This window comes from Vitis vinifera, chromosome 15, assembly GCF_030704535.1.
Source record: "Vitis vinifera cultivar Pinot Noir 40024 chromosome 15, ASM3070453v1".
In the NCBI taxonomy this organism is placed as follows: domain Eukaryota; kingdom Viridiplantae; phylum Streptophyta; class Magnoliopsida; order Vitales; family Vitaceae; genus Vitis; species Vitis vinifera.
The window spans coordinates 15,077,248-15,099,277 of NC_081819.1; the positions used below are offsets into that span (position 1 = coordinate 15,077,248).

Consider the following 22,030-nt stretch of genomic DNA (forward strand, 5'->3'; position numbering starts at 1 on the left):
TAGCATGAACAAACGGGCTCTAAGGTTGAATTGTGATAGAGATTAGGTTTTTAGTATGATTTTGAAGTTGAAAATACAAATAAACTCCCACTCAAAAGATTTAATTTATCGTATTCATTGTATAATCCAAACAACAAATTGAAATTTCAGTTGAATACTTGATATGGATCTGAACACGGATATTAAAATTAATATCTCATATTTCCCCACTCCCAACTCTCGTTATTATAGTATATGTAACTATCGCATATAATCAGTAAAATAAAAAATATAAATACCCTAACACTATCCAAAATAGTAAAAATAAATTAGTAACGCCACAAGTGATATTTTAATTTGTGGTTAATGAAAAAAGAGCCCAATTTCAAATAATTTGGAAATTCGTAGGGTTATATGATTTACAATCAAGAATCAAAAAGAGGTGGGTGTGATGAATATTTACCCTGTGATGAAGTTGCTTGACATTATATTGTCTTCTTAAGCTGCCGGAGATGCTCTAGGTCTTTCAGTTGTGCTTTCAATTGTACGTACTCCCGCCGCATCCTCTCAATCCGAGCCTCTACCATGAACATCTCGTCCTTGAGGTGATGAATCCGCTTCTCCAACCATGCGACCGCTTCCGACGATCTTTCACCTGAACCCGAGATGTCCATGCCATTCATGTAGTCTGCTTGGGAAATGACCTGGACTCTCTGGGGTCTGGCTAACAGCACAACTATGCTTAACTGCAGTAAGATGTAAGCAGGATGTGATTCATGCAGATAATTTGGGAATTCTGAGGGCATGTTTGGAATGTTGGAATAGAGAATTGGAATGGGAAATCCGCGATATTCTGATTTGTTAATGTTTTAAAACGGGAATAGGAGTCTCATTGTTATGGATATCAAATCCTATTCTTACTAGGATTTTGATTTTTCTCTTCTATATGGTATTATGACCGACCTTCATTCTCATCCTATTTCAATTTCTATTCCCACATACCAAACGCACTTGTGTGCTGGCAACAAGGGCAGTAGTAATTTTGATTAATTTCAAGAGAAACTGAAGAAATGGAAGAAGCATACCTGCATCAGGAGGAGGATCAAAACAAAGGTGATAAGGAAGAGTAATTGAAGATGTCTTTGATTTTTCAAAGTCGAAAATTTCACCATCCATTCACTCAATAGAGATGAAAAGGAAGTAACTGTATTTCCCTGTAAGAGATTGCCATGGTTAACATCCCTAGAATCGCACATATGAGGGATCTTCGAAGAGTTGGCTGCCTCATGTGACCTTTCTGAAGTTTCCTCCATCTCTACTTGCCTTTCTAAATGAGCTCGACTGTTCTCAGCAGTGCGAGTGCTGCGAATTTCCTCTGCTTTGTGAAAATAAAGAGATGGTTAAGTGAAAATTAGAGAATCTATTATCGTGTTGTCATGAACAGAAAGTTTTCAATAGTCTGACCTTGTTTTTCAAGGTTCTTTTGCTTCAACAATTCATGTGCCTGAAAGAAGGGTAAATATGCAAAATCTTGAATGGATGGTCAAACTCTGATAAACTGAAAATTGAAGAACAGATGTGTTAAATAGGGAGAAAGAGAATACAAGGGATATCCAGATAGCATAAGCTTCTCGACACTCTTCCACAGTGGACTGCACTATTTTCCCTGTAATGGCATTCACCAAATAAGTATCAGTCAATTCCATATTTTAAAAGGCCAAGCATACAAGTATGCACATTAAATAACCACACACTGAATAAATAAAATAAGCATGACCCTAAAATGGACTGCACATGAATAAGTTAACTGGAAGATGGTTCCAGGAGGATTGAGCAGCGAACATCTTGAGGCCCAACTGACATTGAGCAACAGGCCAAGTCTTCAGAAGCTCCTCTCTCATAGTTTTATGGCACTCATGAGACACATCATAACTTCAGGATCATCTTATGGAGCCACACATCAACCAATTCTTTTATACATATATAGATATATATATATATAAATGTATGTATGTATGTATGTATGTATGTATGTATGATATGTATCAATCTTTCTGTTTGAATTTCATTGTTCTGGTTGAATTTCATTAACACAAGCATTTGTCAAAACCAATGCTAAAACTTAAAGGAAAATCTCAGGTATCACTTCTCACCTTGACAGAAGTCTTAACCTAGGAAGGATTTTGAGATATTGGCCTGCAAAGTACCTTCTGATAATTTCTTTGGGAGTGTTCATCAGTAAATCCAGATCTATAAAGTAAGTTTAAAAAATTGCAAGCATTGTTCATCAAAATTTTTATTGAATAACAATTCCAAATAACAATTTTGCTCCTTAATTTTTCCTTAGTTATTGAAACAAAAATATAAAAAAAATTGTACATTAAATATAACCTTTACAACACTACCTTTTCTATGCCTTCCATAATAAGAAATAAATGTACAAGAGACTATAGTTTATTTTCAAAATTTTTATTCATATTACTTTTTTACAAATAAAAAACATGGACTCTGTCATCGACATCTAGGATAATGCCTTACCTTATCCTTTCAATATTCATCTTACATCATCTAACAAGCATTCATATCAGATTACAAAAGTATTCAATTCAAAGTAAACAACAACAAAATAATCCTTAGGACACCATCCACTCAACAAAGCCTTAAATCCCAGCTACTTGGGCAAGCAGCAAAAATCCTAATTATTTGTGGAATGGTATACCTTTATACTTTGATCAGCATTTGTATATGTGGGAATGATTTTTCATCCTTTTTGTACTTACCTTTTAAGTGCAAGAAATTAATATACACAAACACAAACACGAAAGCACATCAACTAGGCATTGCATGTTATATTGAATTTTCAGTGTACAAAAGTAACTTTTCAACATATACAACATAACTTCCAAATGAATCCTACATTTTGTAATTTTTCAAACAATGAAATGTCTTATAACTTAAAAATTTGCATTGAATTAGTGAAAATGGGTTTTATGGTTTTATTATAATAGAGTTTGCAACATTAGATTTTAGAGGACAAGTAACATAGTCCTTCCCACAAGCACTACATTATCACTGCTACATGGGCCCACCGATAACTAAATTCCTGGTTGTATAACACTTTTGAATGCATCATGATAATTCTTCCAACATGGACCAGGAGAGTATATGTAATGGGTAAAAGAAATATATGAAAGTAATTCAGGTTCAAATATGTAAATTTCAAGCTTCTATTATTATCAAGCATGATAAATGACCAAAGGCCACAAACAAACAAGACAAAACAAATAAATATTTGCAGAGGCACACCTTTCCACATGGTTTTCTTGGAAAAAGCCACATTCACATATACCCGCAAAATGCAGCCTCCATTTGATTCATCACCATCACTCTCCACATTCCAAAGCCCCTGAGGTATTAAATCGAAAAAAAAGAAAAGTATAAATGCATGATAATTTCAGTAGTTCTCCAAAACTGCAGAGTAAAATACAGTTCCAAAAAATTCAGACATTAACAAATAATTATGAAAAAAAAAATATTCATGAACTGACCACCCCCAGACATTCAAAAACTACCCATACAATATACTGTATGGATTAGCGTTAAGGCTTTAGCCAAAGTGGGCCAGGTCTACATTGTCAGCTTATTACCGACCAATTTAATCTAATTTAACATGGTATCAGAATCTTAGTATTTCTGGAGGTTCTAGGATTAAATCTCACTTTTTATTTATTTCCTTATGCATTAAATCCATATTGAGTGAAAAGAGGATACAAGTGGGGCATTAAAGCTACTAGCCTTAGTGCCAATCATCGTGACATGTATTACTGATGCATTAAGTACTTAACAACCTAAGCTTAGCATCAGTTAATGATTTAACAGTTACTACAAGTAGGCAGGATATTGTATGTAGATACCTTCAATGGAAGGACATTTGTCCAGACATTTTTAGTATTTGTAAAATCATGTACTTATGCTACTGCAGGGACACTCTTATCCTGAGGATAAGAGTTAAATCAAATTTCTGAGGATAGCCATTTCGTTCATTTTGTCTTCTATCAATGTCTTCCCCTTTTCTTATTTCTCTCTTCTATTCTTCTCTTTTTCTGTTTTTACTCTTTGATTCTACATTTCCTTTTAAACTAAGCAAATCCTAGGACTCTGCAGGCCTTCTAAACCAAACAATTTTTCTCCTATTTTTGTCTGCAACAAGATGTAGATACTTCAGCAATCCCTACAGCTGTGCTTTCATCCAATCATGTTCCTCATTCTTTCCAGAGACCAAAGCAGAAAAGAATGATATGGCATCCAGTAGACGGTCTGTAAGATACCAACATCAGCCATAGGTAAGCAGATGCCAGCTTTAAATCTGTCGATGAAGCCAAAATACACTGATTTATCTTTACTATCTTAAACCATAAAGCAACAGAAAAGAGACTAATTCAGAAGGATAAGAGGTTAGAGATTATATTATAGCATGAATATTAAATTGGAAGCAGCAGAAGTATCAATGAAAAACCAGGAAGACAGAACAGGACCTTGAAACTTGTCAAATGATGGAAGAAGGAAGAAGATGAAAATTAAGAGCAGAACAAAGGAGGGCAACTTAGACATTGATCAGAAGGTTTGGCACTACCCATGGAGATCAAAATCAAGTGAAAATAAGGTCATATACACCAGAGCATAGAAAAATCTCCCAAGAATATGTTCTTGACTTCAGTTAACCATCACCATCAAGGTGTTAAAGAAGGTTTGGCACAACCAATGATCAATAAAAAATAAGCTAAATATACAACAAAGCATAGAACAATCTTGCCAGAATATGTTCTTGATTCCAGTTAACCATAAAGGCTAAATACAAATGTCGACACACACAAAATCAACTTAACATCAAATGTGTAATGTCCAAAGGCTTTGGAGGTCCCCATTTTTAGAGAAGGTTTGGGTTGGCTTTAAATTTGATGTGTCTGGATAAAGCATCAGAACCAGATAGTTTCACAATGGTGTTTTAACAAATATTATTCAGACTTTGTTAAGGAATGAGGTGATAAATTTCTTCATGGAGTTCTATGGGAGTGAATAATTCGAAAGAAGCTTAAATGCCACTTTCTTGGTGTTGATACTTAAGAAGGAGAGGCAAAGCATTGAAAAATTTCAGGCCTAAAAGTCTGGTAAGCAATCTACATAAACTGCTTGCCAAAGTTTTGAAAAATAGGCCGAACAAGGTGGTGAAAAACAGTTGTTTCAAATTTACGGAATGCTCTGCTGAGGGGAAACAAATCTTGGAGCGATGCTATTTGCTAAATGAAGTTATCTATTCAAGGTTGAAGAATGGTTCGATGGTATGATATGTAAGTTTGACATAGAAAAGCCTACAATTCGTATCAATTGGGCCTTTCCATTAGAGATCCTTGATACAGCGTTCCTAATGTGGACAAGTAGGTGGCTGAGTTGGGTTGTAGGAAGGGGGATATTTTCACTGTGTACTTAGGTCTTCCTCTAGAAAGCCCTCTATAAATTTAGGGGGGTTGATATTCAATGGAAAAAAGGGTTCATCGAAGGCTAGCTATATGGAAAATGCAATATTTTTCTAAGGGTGAGAGACTCACTCTTATAAAGAGCATTTTGTCAAGCTTGCCCACTGAACATGTCTCTTTTTGTCATGCCCAAGAAGGTGAGCGAGAGGATCAAGAAGATGCAAAGAAATTTTTTGCAGGGTGAGGGTTTATTAGAGAAAAAGCCACATTTTGTGAGATGGGTGATTACTTGCAAGGAGAATCGTGATGGAGGAGGCCTTGGAATTATAATCCTCCCAATTCTGAATAGCGCTACTAGGTAAGTACAGTTCGAGGTTTGTCTCAGAAGATGAATCCCTACGGAAGAAAATATTGTTAGCAAGTATGGAGAGGAAGATTGGGGTGGGCATCTAGGGAAAGTGAGGGTGTTTTTGGAGTAAGGTTATGATAGACCATGAAGAGAGTTCAGGAGAATATTAAGAGCAAAACCTTATTTAGCATGAACAATGGTAGAAGGGTGAAGTTCTAGAATGATAAATGGTGTGGTGATTTATTTCTAAAAGAGTCCTTCCCTTTTTTGTGTACCATAGTTATGGAAAGGATGCTTGGGTTGCAAATCTTTGGAATCATCAAGGTAAGAGTGGACATTAGAACCCTCATTTTTTAATGAATTTGAATGACTAGGAGATGGAGAGGGTCAAGGCCTTCTTAAAGCTTTAAGGTAAGTTCAGGAGAGTATTAAGAGCAAAACCTTATTTAGCATGAATAATGGTAGAAGGGTGAAGTTCTAGAATGATAAATGGTGTGGTGATTTATTTCTGAGAGAGCCCTTCCCTTCTTTGTGTACCATAGTTATGGCAAAGAATGCTTGGGTTGCAAATGTTTGGAATCATCAAGGCGAGAGTGGACATTAGAACCCTCGTCTTTTAATGAATTTGAATTACAAAGAGATGGAGAGGATCAAGGCCTTCTTAAAGCTTTAAGGTAAGGCTATGAGAAGGGATGAGAAAGATAAGATGGAATGATGGATGCAAAGAATGGTAAATCTTCAATTAAATCCTTCTATGATTTTTTGGGGCAGGAAAGAGCAGAAGAGTTCCACGTGTTATTTAGAATTCAATGGCTCCGACCAAAGTAGGATTTTTCCCATAGAAATTTTATAGGGGAAAGGTTTTGACTTTGGATAGGCTACAAGGGAGGAGATGGTCTCTAGTGAATCAATGTTTTCTTCATAAGGAGGATGTTGAGTCAGTAAATCATATCTTTCTGCATTGAGCTTAAGCTAGAATGTTATGGAATTTGGTGTTTTCCTTGTTTGAGATTGCATGGGTTATGTCAACTCCAGTAAGAGAAATCCTTTTAGGGTAGTATGGTTGTTTTGTGAGAAAAAATGAAAGAAAGTTTGAAAGGTTATCCCATCATGCACGTTTTAGTTTTTATGGAAGGAAAGGGACTGAAGAACATCTGAACATTCAAAAGCAAAGTGATGTCTAATCAAATACTTAAATCCACTTTTCTTTGTAATCTTTTATTGTGGGTTAGAATGTGCATAGATGGGGGTTTCCTAGTCATGATAGATTTTAATTGTCGGTTAGAGTCTTTGTGAAGGGACTTCTGTTTTTCATACCCTTGCTTTTTTTCACTCTGACTTTTGGCATATTTCGTATACAACTGATGTACTTTGTTGCACTTTTTGTTAGGTGCTATTATTATTATTATTATTTTTTGGCTTGCATATAAAAAAAGTGTTTCTGTTTAATATCAAAAGCTGGAAACATTAAGTTATACTAAGGATGAAAAAAGATTGATAACATCCTCGATTTCTCCATTCAAATATTTGTAATTTAGGGGTATTGATTATTGAAGTAGAGGGTGCAAATATTTCATCAATATTTGACTATCCTCTTCTACAAATGTCATATAAAGTTTTGAATATAGCATAAGGAGAAATTCAAATAATTTCCTATTCATGGAGAAGCAGGGGAAAAGAATTAAGATAATCATGTCTAGAATGTTCCCAATTACATGCAAAATTCCACAAAATCTTTTTTGTGAAACAATATTATTTAGATCAAGACAATATGATGTTGTCATTAGATGGAATCCCATTGTCATCAAGTACCTTCAAGCCACATATGTTATCATTTTGGTATTAGATGAAATGTGTTTTCACATATTGAAATTTGATGAAACGAAATTTTTTTCTCTACATTAGTATTTAGCTTTCACTTTCAAAATCATATTTGTTTTTTGTATAAGAGTTCTTGCATTTTATGTAGTAGTTTCTATTTTTAAAAACAAAAACAAGAGGCACATCCAATCACTACCTTAATTTGTACATTTTTTAATCGTTTGATCATTTATCAAAGTTTCATCCAAAATTTTCATATTTTGAGGTCCATGCTTGCGATTTTTTTTCATTTTTACTGATCTTGATATCATTATTTATGTTGATATCTTTGTAAAATCAAACCACTGATATTTTTGCTACTATTGACTATTTTATCCTTGACCTGTATCTCCTATCTACCTTTAGAAACAAATTGATCCAAAATTCTAGCCAATATATCATAATTATAGTAAAACCTCAATAAGTAATTGTTTGATATATTAATACTCTCACTTAAATAATAAAATCTTCTAGTCCCAACTTGGGTCAGAGTACTATATTAATAACCTCAATAAATGCGTAAGATAATACTTTTTTTGGAAATCCTCAAGGACCCAAGGAAATGTAAATTAATAATTGATATTTTCTCGATTCAACTCTTTCTCAGATCTATCACATACTTGAAATCTCTTTAACTTCTAGAGCATTAAGTTTTGACACCACATCTATACCTTTTAGGAGTCTCACTATCTTCTACAATTAATAATCATCTCTTCCTTTTTAGAGGATCTTAGGCTTCTTCTATGTATTAAATTTCGATTTATAAATCATACAGGTACAAATATTGTACAATAGAAACATAATACTCATTCTACATTAATAAATATTCATAATATTATAGGAATACAAGTCTAGAAAAGCACACCAGGAATTTTTTGATATAGGTAATATGGTTAAGAAGATTTGGATATAATTAGTACCTCAACAGTGAAATAATCTCCATAGGGTACATCATTGACTTCTTGTGATGTCTCAATAATCAAATGACTGTAAAAGAAAAGTCAATATAAAAAATACTAACAAATGTGTACTGGAGTAGAAAAATAAATATTGGTAAAAGGGCACTCTCATGCACTACATAAAGTTAAATTCAGTTAATTTATACTGAAAATCAAGAAAACCAATTAGTATTGGTAGGTGATATTAGAATTTTTTATAAGCTTTTTAGGCATGCATCAAACAGAAATAAACAGAGCATAAATTGTCTATGAACAGTCCTAATTATGCATGTTGCCACATAAAGGCAGGTATAGCCCTGGTCAATAGCAATCGTTCTTCAAAAACCTCAAAAAACCAAATGGAAAAAGGCTGAAATTCCAAGATTGTAATCTACATCACAATGTGAACCTCAACCAAAAAATCAAATAGCTCTGACTTTTCACTTTCCTTCGTATAATTATACCAACAAACACTATGAACAATCTACCACTTAATGTTCTCTAATTAATACTAAAACTAAATACTGCAAATAGTAAAGTAAGCCAACTTGGCACGAACCATGTCTTTTTAGTTTCCCTCTAGAAGGCGGATGATCCAAAACAGGCTAAAAGACTACTTAATACAAATTGATTTGCAATAGGATTCTAAAAATTTTTGTTGGGGATATAGCCTAAGTTAGTTTCATGTATATTGTTGGTCCATTACCTGTCAACTTAAGCTTTTGGTTCAACTTGATAACTTAACATGATATCAAAGTCTTGGCTTATAGGAGGTTATGAGTTCAAACTTCTATGCTATTTATTCCCAAATTATTGAGCTAACATGCTAGCTTAAGGTTGCCTATACATGTACTCTAGCTACCAAAGAAAGAGACTTTTTGCGATTCTCACGATCTACTAAAGGGCAAGTAGCGTCATTATCGATTCAAATAGCGAATATACATTAAAGATTCCTAAGCAAAAGACACAGCATCACAGACACATTATTTACATTAGACACCCACCAAAGGTGTGCTTAAAAAGGAGAGAGACACTAAAAACCAAAATCATTAAATGTTGATACCTATTTCCATTATGTTGATTTCATCATCTTTCAGTGTAAGAGAAAATCCTATACAATGATCAAAATATCAACTAACACTCTCTACCATTTAATCCGGCCATTGACCCAAACCTTGAAAGGAAACTTTTTTTCCCATTTTCTTTTGAGTTATAGCCAAGTTTCTGATTTGTTGGTGAATGTTATCCAATATTCCACCCTAATTTGGATCCAGGTGCTTTCTAATATCCCAGTTCAGATTTCTAGTCCCAGCTAGTTGCAGAATTTTACAACAATGGCTGTAGTAGTGAAAATAGGTGCTTCAATGAATTTAAGATAAATAATTAGGTGTTTGGGTTAGTTAAGGTAGTGGAATACATGGCTAATTTGTATCTATGATGCTGTGAAGACCAGTGCACATCATTGAACTAACGCACTTCTCAGCATGGTACGCACCTTATACCATAGGAACAGGTGGCTTATTTTAATCCTTGCTGATCTCCTTTGGATGTATACAAGTTAGAAGCATTTGGTACAATAACTTAATAACTTGATATGACCTAATGGAAAAATTGAAGTCATTAAACATATATATAGTATGTTTAATAAAATAACTTCATAATATTGCTTAAAATCAAAGTTAACGGAAAGTAAAAAAGTCAACAAAAAGTTCACTTTCTCTTAATCCAAAGTAGTTTCATGGCCCATTGCCCAAAACACTCGACTTCCCATCAGCTCTCGACCATGATATTCCATTCTTTCTCCTTTGTCAGTCCATTAATTAAATATTTATGAGGGTAAATATGTCTAATTTCATAGTTACCAAAAAACATAAAATAAATAAAAATTGAAGTTCTTTATATTGAACAGCCTTAAGACTTGTAGAAAGATTTAAGCAATACTTTTTATGTCCTCAGCAAAATTCATATTAAAATCTTTCAAGTACTAAGTGTTTAATTAACCAAACACCACCTTAATTAGAAATGACTTGAAAGCTGAAAATGAATATTCTAATAAACAACTAAAATTAGATCAAGATAAAGATCATTTTGACCTATCCCTAAGAAGATGGGATTCAGCTCTCAGAGTTTGGTAACTTTACCAAACATTAGTAAAATTAATCCCTCCACTGCAGAGATTTGAGCTGACACAATCCCAAAGATCAAGATCTAACAACAGCAGCCTCGGCAACATTCTCTCCAACTGGTAGGATATCACTAGAAGGGGAGTCCGGGCAAAAAACATGCAGTGTTCTCTAGCAAAACCCCTGCCAAATTCTCTTATGACTAGCAATATCTTTGTCCACTGAGATAGCTAATAAAATTGTTCTTTATCAACTTTGTTGGCCATTATTTTTCTTATGAATCTTTTAGATTTGGGTTCTAGAGTTGTGGCATAATGATATAGTTTTCCATTGATGGGGATCAGGATCTGTTGTTTTTACTTTTTCTTGTGGATTTAGGTTTTCCAGTTTTGGCATCATAGTGTAGTTCTGCATTGATAGAGGTCTAGGTCTGTTTGTTTCTTTTCCTTTTTCTTGACAGAGCTCTCATCTTTCCCTGTGTCTTTCATTTAAGAATGGCACCTCTAATCCTTTCATCTCCTGCCTATCCAAAACTTTGAAAGACATAGCATTGATGACAGGTCTCAAACCCCCCTCAATAAGACCACAAATAGTAAAAGGCCAAAGCCACTCCTTCCTTCATCTCATTCTCCTCAAAGAGCGACTCCCCATTAACTTTAATCGTGACCAAAAATTCCTTCTTCTGTGCACATTAACCATGTTTTGAAAAAATTTAGTATTTCTATCACACTCATTCAATCAAATCCCTTTAAATTTCTGAACAATGTACAAAATATGCAATAATGTGCAATTCAAATGGATAAAAAAAATCCCCTAAAAAATCGGGGGGGGGGGAAAAATTCCCCTCAAAAAGATACCATATGCTTGGCTCCACATTTAACTAAATCATCGACAATCTTGTTAGCTGAACAAGGGGACCAAGGGAAGGAAACAATCTTCATTATGATATGAAATGCCACAAATGGTAGATACAAGCACATGAAATCTAAACTGAGAGAGATATGATCAGTTATAACTGTTTTAAAACAGAAATAATAATAATGATAATAAGAATAAGAAGAAGAATAAAATGAATAACATTAGTGATAATAACAATAAAAATATGATATAATTTATACTATTAATAATTATTGGAAATGCCTTAAAAGAAATATATTAGCAACCTGTTTTTGTAAACACGAAATTTCTGAGCCTCCCGACAGCTGCCAAATTTTGCACCTTAATGGCAACTCAAGAAATTAATACTTTCAAGGTAAGAGAGATATCTATAGAACATGCAAGAAACATAAGATTCATGACTGGAAAAATAACAATAAAAATAAAAACAAAAACAAAATTAATGTGCATGGCCATACCAAAATATAGTTTTATTGGATGTTGAAATGACTTATCACGGGCATGCCCAAATTTGTCGTGAGGGGACCATGAAGTGCACCTGAACTCTGAAAGTCATAAAACAGACCACTTAAGCAAACAATCGTGAAGAAAATAACTGAGACCCTCTACAATGTTCAGAAAAATTCACAACAAATAAGAATAAGAGAAATTCACAAACAGGTATAACATCTCCACATTCTGAGCAGACTACCTTTATCTCCACATCTTTTATGAAATGATTCAATAAAATCCACAGCATCATCTGAAAAAAAGAAAGTAAAAAACTCCTCCACCTTTATCTGCAGACATGAATCGAAAGCATGAATCAGAAGAATTTTATTTTATTATATACCAGTGTTAATCAAACTCAATACATTGATATGATAGAAGAAGACAGTTATCTTACCGGAAACTTTGCCTCTGCAACATTTGAGTAATATTCAGGTACTGCAAACAACAAACAACATAGCATGAGAACAAAAACAAGGAAAAAGAATTGAAATTTTACAATAAAAATAATCTGTGTATTTAAATCACTATAGAGAAACTCCACAAGAGAAAGAGAGATTAAATCACTAGAGAAAAATGCTGCCCCACAATAAATAAAGTTGAATAATTAAGAAAACAAGTGATTTCAGTCTTAAAAGAGTATCACGTTTACTTTTTCACTGAAGTGACAAGAAGCAAAAACATCAATTAAATTCAAAGTTAATACTAAATCAACTGTGTTCCACACACATACAGACCACAAATATTAGATACAACTATCGTAAATTGTACTGCCTACAGAATTTGATTGAAGGAATATGGAGTTACATAAGTTAATGTTTCTGTTGCATTCATCAAGTAAAGGAACATTAGGTTAAACTGGGTGCTTGGAACAGATGTTCAAACTGACATTTCATGATACTAGAACAATCTAATAGAAATGTGCCAATTCTGACAAGCAACAAGACTGATGGTTCAAGATTGACATCGAGTAAACCAACCCTTAGGTGCAACAGAATTCTCCTGCTTCCATGTCAAAATATTTCCAGAAGACGAAGAGTCAGTAATTGGAACTGATTCCACATTCTGTTCCACATTATCTTGCTGGTCTGCAGGTGTTATTGGCACAATGTCATCTTTGGCATCGGATGGAAGCTTAGAATCTTTAGAAAGCGGAGGATCTTTATTCCTGATTCACATACATGTAATAATGCCTTCATCAATCAGAACATTTCACAGAACTAATCTGAAAAATAATCAATATGGCTCATGAAAATACCTGTCAATGGAATCCAATTCATTGACTGGCTCTTCAGAGCTCTTTACTTCTTCATCTGCAACAATTCCATTATCTAAGCAACCATCCGATAATGACTCCTGAAATAAAATTAGCATGAAAGAAAATAACAATTAAGCTTAACTCCACCTAATTAGTGGTACCTAGATCCCATCATCACATTTAATACAAAATTTAGATACTAATATTGCCAGTTTTGTCAAGATTCAAACATGGGATACCAATAGATATATCAATGACAATGTTTAATTAAACCATTTACCAACCATTGTTGGGAACTATTTCTAAAAAACAGTTTTCTATTGAAAATAGAAAACTGTTTTTCAGACTTGAAACACATTTGGTAATTTTTTAACAAAAAACAGTTTTTTGAAACCAGGGTATTTCTGAGAACATTTTTTATTGTTTTCACTTGTTTTCTAGGTGTTGTTTTAAAAATTAGTTGTACAAAGATGGAGAATGATTTGAAAATAAAGCATTACAAATAAATAAAAAATTAAGAAATATTTGGGAACACAGAAAACAGTTTGAGAACATTTCAAATTCCCAAATAGATTTTTGTTCTAGAAAACATCAAAAAATTTGGTTTTGAAAATTATTCTCAAAAAGTGTTTTTTCAGAAGTGTTTTAGAAACATGCCTTAAATCTCTTGTTTCATAATCCATTGTTGACAAAATTCCAAAGCATTTTCTATGTCAATGAAGTATCAAACCATTTCCAGCATCAAAACCAAAAAATGCAGTCACACATGCTCAAAAATGATTATCAACCATTATATTAGAGAATCAAAGATTACTATTAAGAGCTTGTTTAGGAACTATTTTTAATAAACAACTTTCTGTTAAAAATAGAAAACTATTTTTTAGACTTGAAAACACGTTTGGTAATTTTTTAATAAAAATAAGTTTTTTGAAAACTTGTTTTAAAACCAGGGTATTGTTGGAATCCAATAATTCATGATTTCAAGGAGTTTATTTGATTTATTCCTAATTTTCTGCATATTTTCTAAATATTTAGATTAGTTGACTATGTAAATAAGTTCTAATTTAGAGGGGATTTGTAGGAAGAATTTTAGGAATAGGTCAGCTGTGTTATTCTATTTCCATTTATTTTACAAGTTTGAAAGTTGTATATATATTTGTACTAGTTTTTCAAAGAAAAATAAAAATAAAAAAAATTATTTTCCAACATGGTATCAGAGTTGGAAAAAGGTTTTTGGTAGTTTTTTTTTTCTTCTTCTTAGCCTTCATTGCCAACCCTTGCCTATCATATTCGTAACCTTCTATTGCCATCGACACTTATTTATTGCCATCATTGCAACAAGCCAAAACATACTAGAGAGACATGTTGGAAATTGCATGGAAAGCCACAATCAAGGGCTAAGGACGCCCACAAGGGTAACACGCAATTTAGAAACACCAAAGACACTAGGTTCAACATCAACCTCAAACAATCTCCCTTTCACAAAAGAACAACTAGATCTCTTGTATAAGATTATGGGAAAATCTAAGGTTTCCTCTTCCTCCACTTCTTGTACTTTTGCACAATCAAGTACTTTTAAAACAACCCTTAGTACTTCTAGTATTCTTCATTCTAACACTTGGATTATTGATTCAGGGGCAACTAATCACATGACTAAAGAGTCTAATGTTTTTCTATCATACATTCCATATTCTAGCAACCAAAAAGTACAGGTTGCTAAAGGATCTTTGACTTAGTGGTAAAGGCAATGTTTCAATCACCCCCAATATCACTCTTTCATCTGCTTTGTATGTCCCAAATATGTTTTGTAACTATTTTGTAACTTTCTTTCCCACACATTGTGTGTTTCAAGACTTAACTACGAGGAAGATAATTGGTAGTGCTGAAGAGAGAGAGGGTCTCTATTACTTGGCTATTGAGGAGCAAGGAAAGATTCAAATTCATTAAATAAAAGGAAATACAGAAAAATAATAATAATAATAATAACTATGGTTAATATATGAAAGATTAGGGCATCCAAGTTTTTTCTCTTTGAAAACTTTATACCCTAAATTGTGTCAACTTGGATCCTTCTAAATTCCAATGTGAAGTTTGTGAGTTATTAAAAAACCACCATATTTCTTATCCTTTGAGCAGTAAAAGAAGCGAAATTCTTTTTTCTTTCATCCACATTAATGTTTAGGGTCCTTCACAAGTTCCTTGTCATTTAGGAGCAAAATGGTTCACAAGTTTTATTAATGACTGTACTTGAACCACATAGATCTATCTCCTAAAAGAAAAATCCAATACTATCCTCCCCCTTAAACAGTTGCATTATATGATTTGAACCCAGTTTAATGCAAAATTGCAAGTTGTGAAATTAGATCATAGAGGGGAGTATTTAAACCGAACCCTTGGAAATTATTTCTTGGAGAATGGGATTATTCATCAAACCTCTTGTGTAGGTACTCTTCAACAAAATGGGGTAGCCGAAAGGAAGAATAGACATTTGTTGGAGGTAGCTGGAGCCCTAATGTTTGCTAGAAATGTTCCTAAGTTTTTTTGGGGAGATGTAGTGCTTACAGTTTGCCTACCTTATCAATAGGATGCCCACAAAAGCCTATACTCCAAGACTCCAATAGGCATCCTAAAACAACACCTACCTCACATAAATTGTCTTGGCTGCCTTCCACCCAAAGTTTTTGGTTGTACTATATTTGTCCCCATCCCAAACAATAACGGATCCAAACTTGATCCTAAAGCCACTAAGTGTATTTTTTTTTTAGGCTATTCCCCCACACAAAAAGGGTACAAGTGCTATCATCTACCTACACAAAGGAAATTTGTCTCCATGGATGTAAGTTTTTTTAAAACCAACCCTATTACCAGAAATTTGATCTTCAGGGGGGGAAAATATTGCAAGAAGATCAGTCTTCGATGTTTCCTTTTCCCATTTAGAGTCATGCTACTAAACATGGTGATGTGGAGGAGATAGACAACATACAACCAGCAACACGAATAAAAACTGACATCATAAAACCAGCAGTAGCAGAAAATGCTACTAAACATGGTGATGTAGAGGAGGTAGACAACATACATCCAACAGCAGGAAAAGAAACAGACATCATAAAACCAATAGTGCAGAAAATGCCGATTCAGACTTGATGGTTTACTCTAGGAGGCGAAGGCTACCAATGCAAGAACAAGACCCAATCTATCTTACACACAACCAGTCATCAACTCCAGAATTAGGTACATCTAATCCTTTTAATCCCTCTCTTCTTAATCAGGGTTTTGACACTGTTCTTAATATTCCTGTAGCTATTCACATGGGTGTTAGAAGTTGTACTAAACATCCTTTGTCAAACTTTCTATCCTATCATAGACTTTGCCACCAATATAAGGCCTTTACCATTCATTTGTCCTCAAATTCAGTTCCTAAAAATGTACAAGAGGGTCTATGTGATTCTCAGTGGAAGAAGGCTATAAATGAGGAGATGAAAGCCTTGTATAAAAATGAAACATGGGATATTGTTATTTTCCCAAAGAAAAAAAAAATCCGTGGGATGCAAGTGGGTGTTCACTATAAAAAACAAGGTTGATGGTTCAATTGAAAAGTATAACGGTAGGTTAATAGCAAAGGGTTACACACAAGCCTATGGAATTGACTACCAAGAAACTTTTGCACCTATGGCAAAGATGAATTCCATTCTTTTATCCTTAGCAGCAAATCTTAACTAGCCTCTACAAGAATTTAATGTAAAAAATGTTTTTTTTGCATGGGAACTTGGAAGAAGAAGTATTTATGGATTTGTCTCCTAGCTTTGAAGGAAAATTCAGCAATGAAAAGGTGTGTAGATTGAAGAAATCATTGTACGGTTTGAAGCAGTCTCTTCAGGCATGATTTGAAAGATTTGCTAAGTCTTTGCTCAAATTTGGCTATCACCAAAGCCAAGGAGATCATACCCTTTTCATTAAGCAATCACCTGAAAAGAAGATTACCGCACTTACCATTTATGTAGATGACATAACTGTCAATAGAGATGATGTAGAAGATCCTCCCGCTCCCTCTTCACTGAATGTCCTTGGAGTTTAGAAAGAAAACACTCCATAACACCTAACTCCCAATCATTCAAGTTTCTAACAAAATGGAAGTTCCAATTTCCTCCTTCACCTCGATGTTCCCACAAATCAACCATCCATGCCTCTTTAGAATCAAATAAGGCAAACAAGGACGAGAAAGTCTCACATAAGGGCTCCTCACAATTTCCTCCTTGGTGCATTGTGTGCTTGAGGAGTGGAGAAATAGTCAACCATCTTTTTTCTTACATTGTCCATTCACTTTAGGCCTATGGCATAGGCTATTAAGATTATCCAGTTTGGATTGGGTTCTATTTAGGAGAATATGTGATATGATGACAATCTCATATAAGGGTTTGTGAAGCTCCATCAAAGAGAAATTCAAGTGAAAAATAGATTTTAAGGGCATCCCTCTCAATATTGTTTAACTTGATTGGCATTCGGTGTGTGGATCATAAGGGTTTGGATATTGAGGATAGGATACTTGTTTCAAGTTCTATTCGGATGCAATGTTGTTAATCCTTATGGTTATATGGATGTATAAAACCTCACTTGAATGAGAGGTTTTTGTATTGAATGTTCTCATAGTTCTATATAGATGTATAGGTCTTCCTAGTATCTTAAAAAAATTCAATCTTCCAGTTTTTTATTGGCTTTTGTAAATCAAGGGAGGATTCCTCGTCCTTCTCACGTACTTGCCTTTAATACACCTCTTGTTTCTTATTAATATGGAAAGAAAATGTGGAAAGATATAGTTAGTATTGTAAGTATTGTCGATATGAACTAAGCTTTAATGCAATCGAGTAATTCACCCATAAGATATTCTATGATCAATCTTTTCATGTATAAGGATTTAATTTTAACTAAATTAGGTTTATGATTTAAATATTGGTGATGTGGAAGACAAATATTGAATAAAAACAGGAAATATTGTTACAACTAGGGGAAAAAAATGCTACAATGTAATAGTTACATAGTAAACCGTACTAGATGCAAACCACAGTTGTTAAGAAAATTAGCAATAGGGAAAGCTATGTCCGAATCTAGGACAAAACTTTTAGGAAATTTCAGGAGAAACATTATGAGCTGGTTTTAGAAATCTTCCTTTCATAGGGAAGTATACACAAATATATCACAAAAAAGGGAGAACTTTCTTTTAAGAATAAAATGCACTAGAAAAGGAGGTGCAACAATGGTTAAAATCATTAGAAGAGTTTTTAAAACTGCCATAGGTGTAGCGAGGGGCCATAGTGCCCTCCATTAATGGACCAAAAGTCCCAAGTTTGAACCTCCCCAGTATTCAAGTGATGTGGGGTGAAGTGCCAACCCATATCACATAGGGATTTTCCTAGCTAACAGATAGGTTAAATGTCTTCTTGTTGGAGTGCATTCCCCATTATCTTAAAAATAAATAAAAATAGAAATAGAAAATGAATAAAAAATAAATAAATAAAAGAGTCTTCAAAACCTTAGGAAAACATTTTTGGGAACACTCTAGAAGCTTCTAGAAAAACTTGAGAATGCCTAAAAACACTCAAGAGAAACGCGTGTCTCACAATCTCCTCCTTACTACAAGTTTCTTTAGTTACTCCCAAAAGTTCAGTTTTTCATATGACTTTTCTCTAGTGTATCACATTTTTGGTCTAGTGTATAAGTGTCCATTCAATGCCAAATCCTTTCCTCACTTCATATTTCTCTAGATTTCTTTGAGGGTGTTCCCCATGTTTTGGTTCTTATGTTGTCTCCCCCTTTGGCTTTACGGTAACCATAGTGCAAAGAAATAATGAACAAAACAGCCAATTGCAAAAAATTAAAAAAAAGGATTCTCTTTCAAAAATTGGGCTCCTAGATGATACAGAAGTTATCATGAATTCAAATGACTTTACAATATGCCAGTTATCACCATAAATAAGCTGTGAAATGAATGAAACACCTGCTGTTCTGAAATTGCTTTGACTCCATCGCTATGTCGCAACCACCCATCATTAATGAGCTTGAAAGCTTCATCACGAGATAGGAAAGATGCAAAGAAATACTGCCAAATCGAAAGAAGAGTAAGACAATGCAGCTAATACTACAGTTCACAAGTAGAATGAACAAATTTGTGCCACATTCTTGAAGCATGTCCCCACAAGTAAAATAAAGGAAGGAAATATATTCAGATCTGCCACCACCTTCTTTTCTCCAGCTAAAATTTCTATTGCATTAGGAAAAATCCCCGCTGTCTTCGCTCTTTTTACACATGTGACTTCTTGGAATGGAATTATTCTCTGTAGCATTAAACCATAAACTCATTAAGATTTCCATGAAACAATTAAGATTGTGAATAAGAGCAAACAGTGAACAGACAGAGGATGAGGAAGCTAAATAACATTTAGAATGATCATCCAAAAGTTCGATGACTGCCTAAATCAAAATAAACCCAAATTTTTAACAAAACAATGACAATTTATAACATTACCTAGATGCAATTTCTAAACAGCTTAAAATCAAAGCTATAACTAAAATTTTTAAATATTTTTCAGAACTTCAAAATATATTGTAGTAGCTAAGAAAATTAACATTAGAAACTGTAGAGAGCATACTTCAAGGAACAAAAGGATCCAATTCAATCACAAAAATAAATGCCATCAATTCTTCTAAATAACACTAAAAATAGATCTTTTGCTCATATGTGAAGGAGCATGTATATAATTCCCTGAGAGTACTGGGAAGTAAGGTGATAAACAGATCATGTATCAGTTACTTGATCTTTTGCTCGTATGTGAAGGAGCATGTATATAATTCCCTGAGAGTACCGGGAAGTAAGGTGGTAAACAGATCATGTATCAGTCATTTTATCTAGTACAGAAACCACAGAACTCATGATATTGTTGTCTTCAACAGGATACATGTCATGGAACTAGTTACCAGCGTGTATTGCAAGCTCTCAACTGGAGCTTCTCATAGGAACCAAATTTTAAGCTTGGTGAATCCTTTGGTGACCAACAAAGGTATGGGAAACTGACTAGCTGGCATTTGGAAAGATAATATACCTGACTGTTACTCCTATAAAATATTAAGCGGCTTATCTATGTATCTAAATAATACTTTTTCCATGTTGTTCAACATTTTGTATTCCGCATGCCAGCCTCATCAAGCAGCACATGTGTATTGGAATATTTGAACAATTCTCCTACGGAAGTGCTTGCTTGTATTTATATTTTCAGAGCTTCGAGAGGTTTCTCCACTTCTCCCCTTCCCTTTTTCTTTTGATAGACAAAAAGAGTAGCACCTGCAAGAAGGCACAACAAAGTACACACAATGTATACCTTTGACACCAAAAGAAACAGGCAAGCAAAAAAAGAGAAGAAACAAAAAACAAACCCCCTCTCCTTAATTTGAGCTAACCCAATCTACAAAGCCTATCATGGTCATAGAAAGATTATCTACATACGATCTGACATCTACAGGTTTCTCCACTCTTTTCTATTCTTTTACAATAACTGACTATATGCATACCATCATTTCTCACATTATCTTTGATGGAAGCTAGAAAGAGAAAGGGTGTGAAGTTGTGTATGATTGATCAAGTTTTGTAAACAAGCTCAAGGCTGGCAGTCAAACTGCTTGGATAGATGACACAATAGTAGTTTCAAGAAGCCATCTTTGGAGTTGCATGATAATGGATTTTGATTCAGATTGGAATTGAGGAAAAATGAAGCAGAAAAATACTAATTTCAGCTTCTCACAGGATGCAATAAGGCAATGACACATTGTCAAAAAATTTAAACTCAATGCAGTGAATACCCATTGCAGTTAAGTCCCAACACTGCAGCAGTACACCCATCAATAAAGATTTTTCACATTTCCAAACTTATGGAAGGCTCTGTGGTTTTGGACCTGGATCATATAATCAAAGACAGACTCTTGGTAAAGAGGTTAGCTAGATTCCTCCCCTTTTTATGGGGGATTCTATTTTGATGATTGGTTATGTTTGTTTCTTCTTTTCCTATACAAAGATCTCTCATCCTTCTTCACATATGCTTCTTGGTTTACTTCTATCAACAATATGACTTCATTTCTAGCCAAAGAATCCAACAAGAAGAAAACAAATGTTTTTGTTCTACTCTGCACTCTTCACATGAGCATGCAACCATTTTTTTATAAGAAAATGATAATATATTAAAAGCACCAATCAATATTATGAGTATGCAACCATTCAATGATACTGCTTTCTTTAATTGACAATTTCAATAGCAATCAATAAGAACAAAATAACATTTAGCTAGGAGCAAAACCAGCAAGGGATAAATGAAGCTTCAAAATTTATAGCTTAAATGAGGGAATATAACTTGTATAAAGATGAAAATAAATAATATTATAATAAGAAAATATACCAATTAGTTTGCAACAAGTCAGAATCCTTTATAATATGAAGTTCAAAATATGCAAAGATTGAAGATAAGGTTACCATCGTACCTTTGTCTCAAACCCAAATATGTTGGAATAAAAGCAAATATAACGAACGAACAGATACATATGACCCTGCAACCAATAAGTGAATAAGGATAGGAATGTAGAATTTGAAGTATTCAAAACCCGCCATTTCATAGAAAAAAATT

At 33.8% G+C, this 22,030-nt stretch overlaps 1 protein-coding gene across 2 annotated transcripts in view; it reads right to left on the reverse strand.

The window, feature by feature from the left end:
- Positions 1 to 286: 286 nt before the first annotated feature.
- The window catches only part of LOC100254750 (protein VASCULAR ASSOCIATED DEATH 1, chloroplastic), a 39,514-nt gene continuing 17,770 nt past the window's right edge, over positions 287 to 22,030 (reverse strand). Inside the window, exons 4-18 of one of the 2 annotated variants that reach the window (XM_002271066.4) lie at positions 21,888 to 21,953; positions 19,601 to 19,696; positions 19,360 to 19,461; positions 13,368 to 13,465; positions 13,090 to 13,277; positions 12,507 to 12,547; positions 12,312 to 12,399; positions 12,079 to 12,165; positions 11,887 to 11,941; positions 8,583 to 8,649; positions 3,286 to 3,385; positions 1,584 to 1,645; positions 1,444 to 1,483; positions 1,065 to 1,354; positions 287 to 725 (exon numbers count right to left, since the gene is read on the reverse strand). In XM_002271066.4, the coding sequence (XP_002271102.1) occupies positions 465 to 725; positions 1,065 to 1,354; positions 1,444 to 1,483; positions 1,584 to 1,645; positions 3,286 to 3,385; positions 8,583 to 8,649; positions 11,887 to 11,941; positions 12,079 to 12,165; positions 12,312 to 12,399; positions 12,507 to 12,547; positions 13,090 to 13,277; positions 13,368 to 13,465; positions 19,360 to 19,461; positions 19,601 to 19,696; positions 21,888 to 21,953 (1,641 nt within the window). In that variant the 3' untranslated portion in view covers positions 287 to 464. Of the gene's footprint in view, positions 726 to 1,064; positions 1,355 to 1,443; positions 1,510 to 1,583; positions 1,646 to 3,285; positions 3,386 to 8,582; positions 8,650 to 11,886; positions 11,942 to 12,078; positions 12,166 to 12,311; positions 12,400 to 12,506; positions 12,548 to 13,089; positions 13,278 to 13,367; positions 13,466 to 19,359; positions 19,462 to 19,600; positions 19,697 to 21,887; positions 21,954 to 22,030 lie in introns of those variants that run through there. The other variant, XM_010663100.3, reaches the window with a different exon arrangement.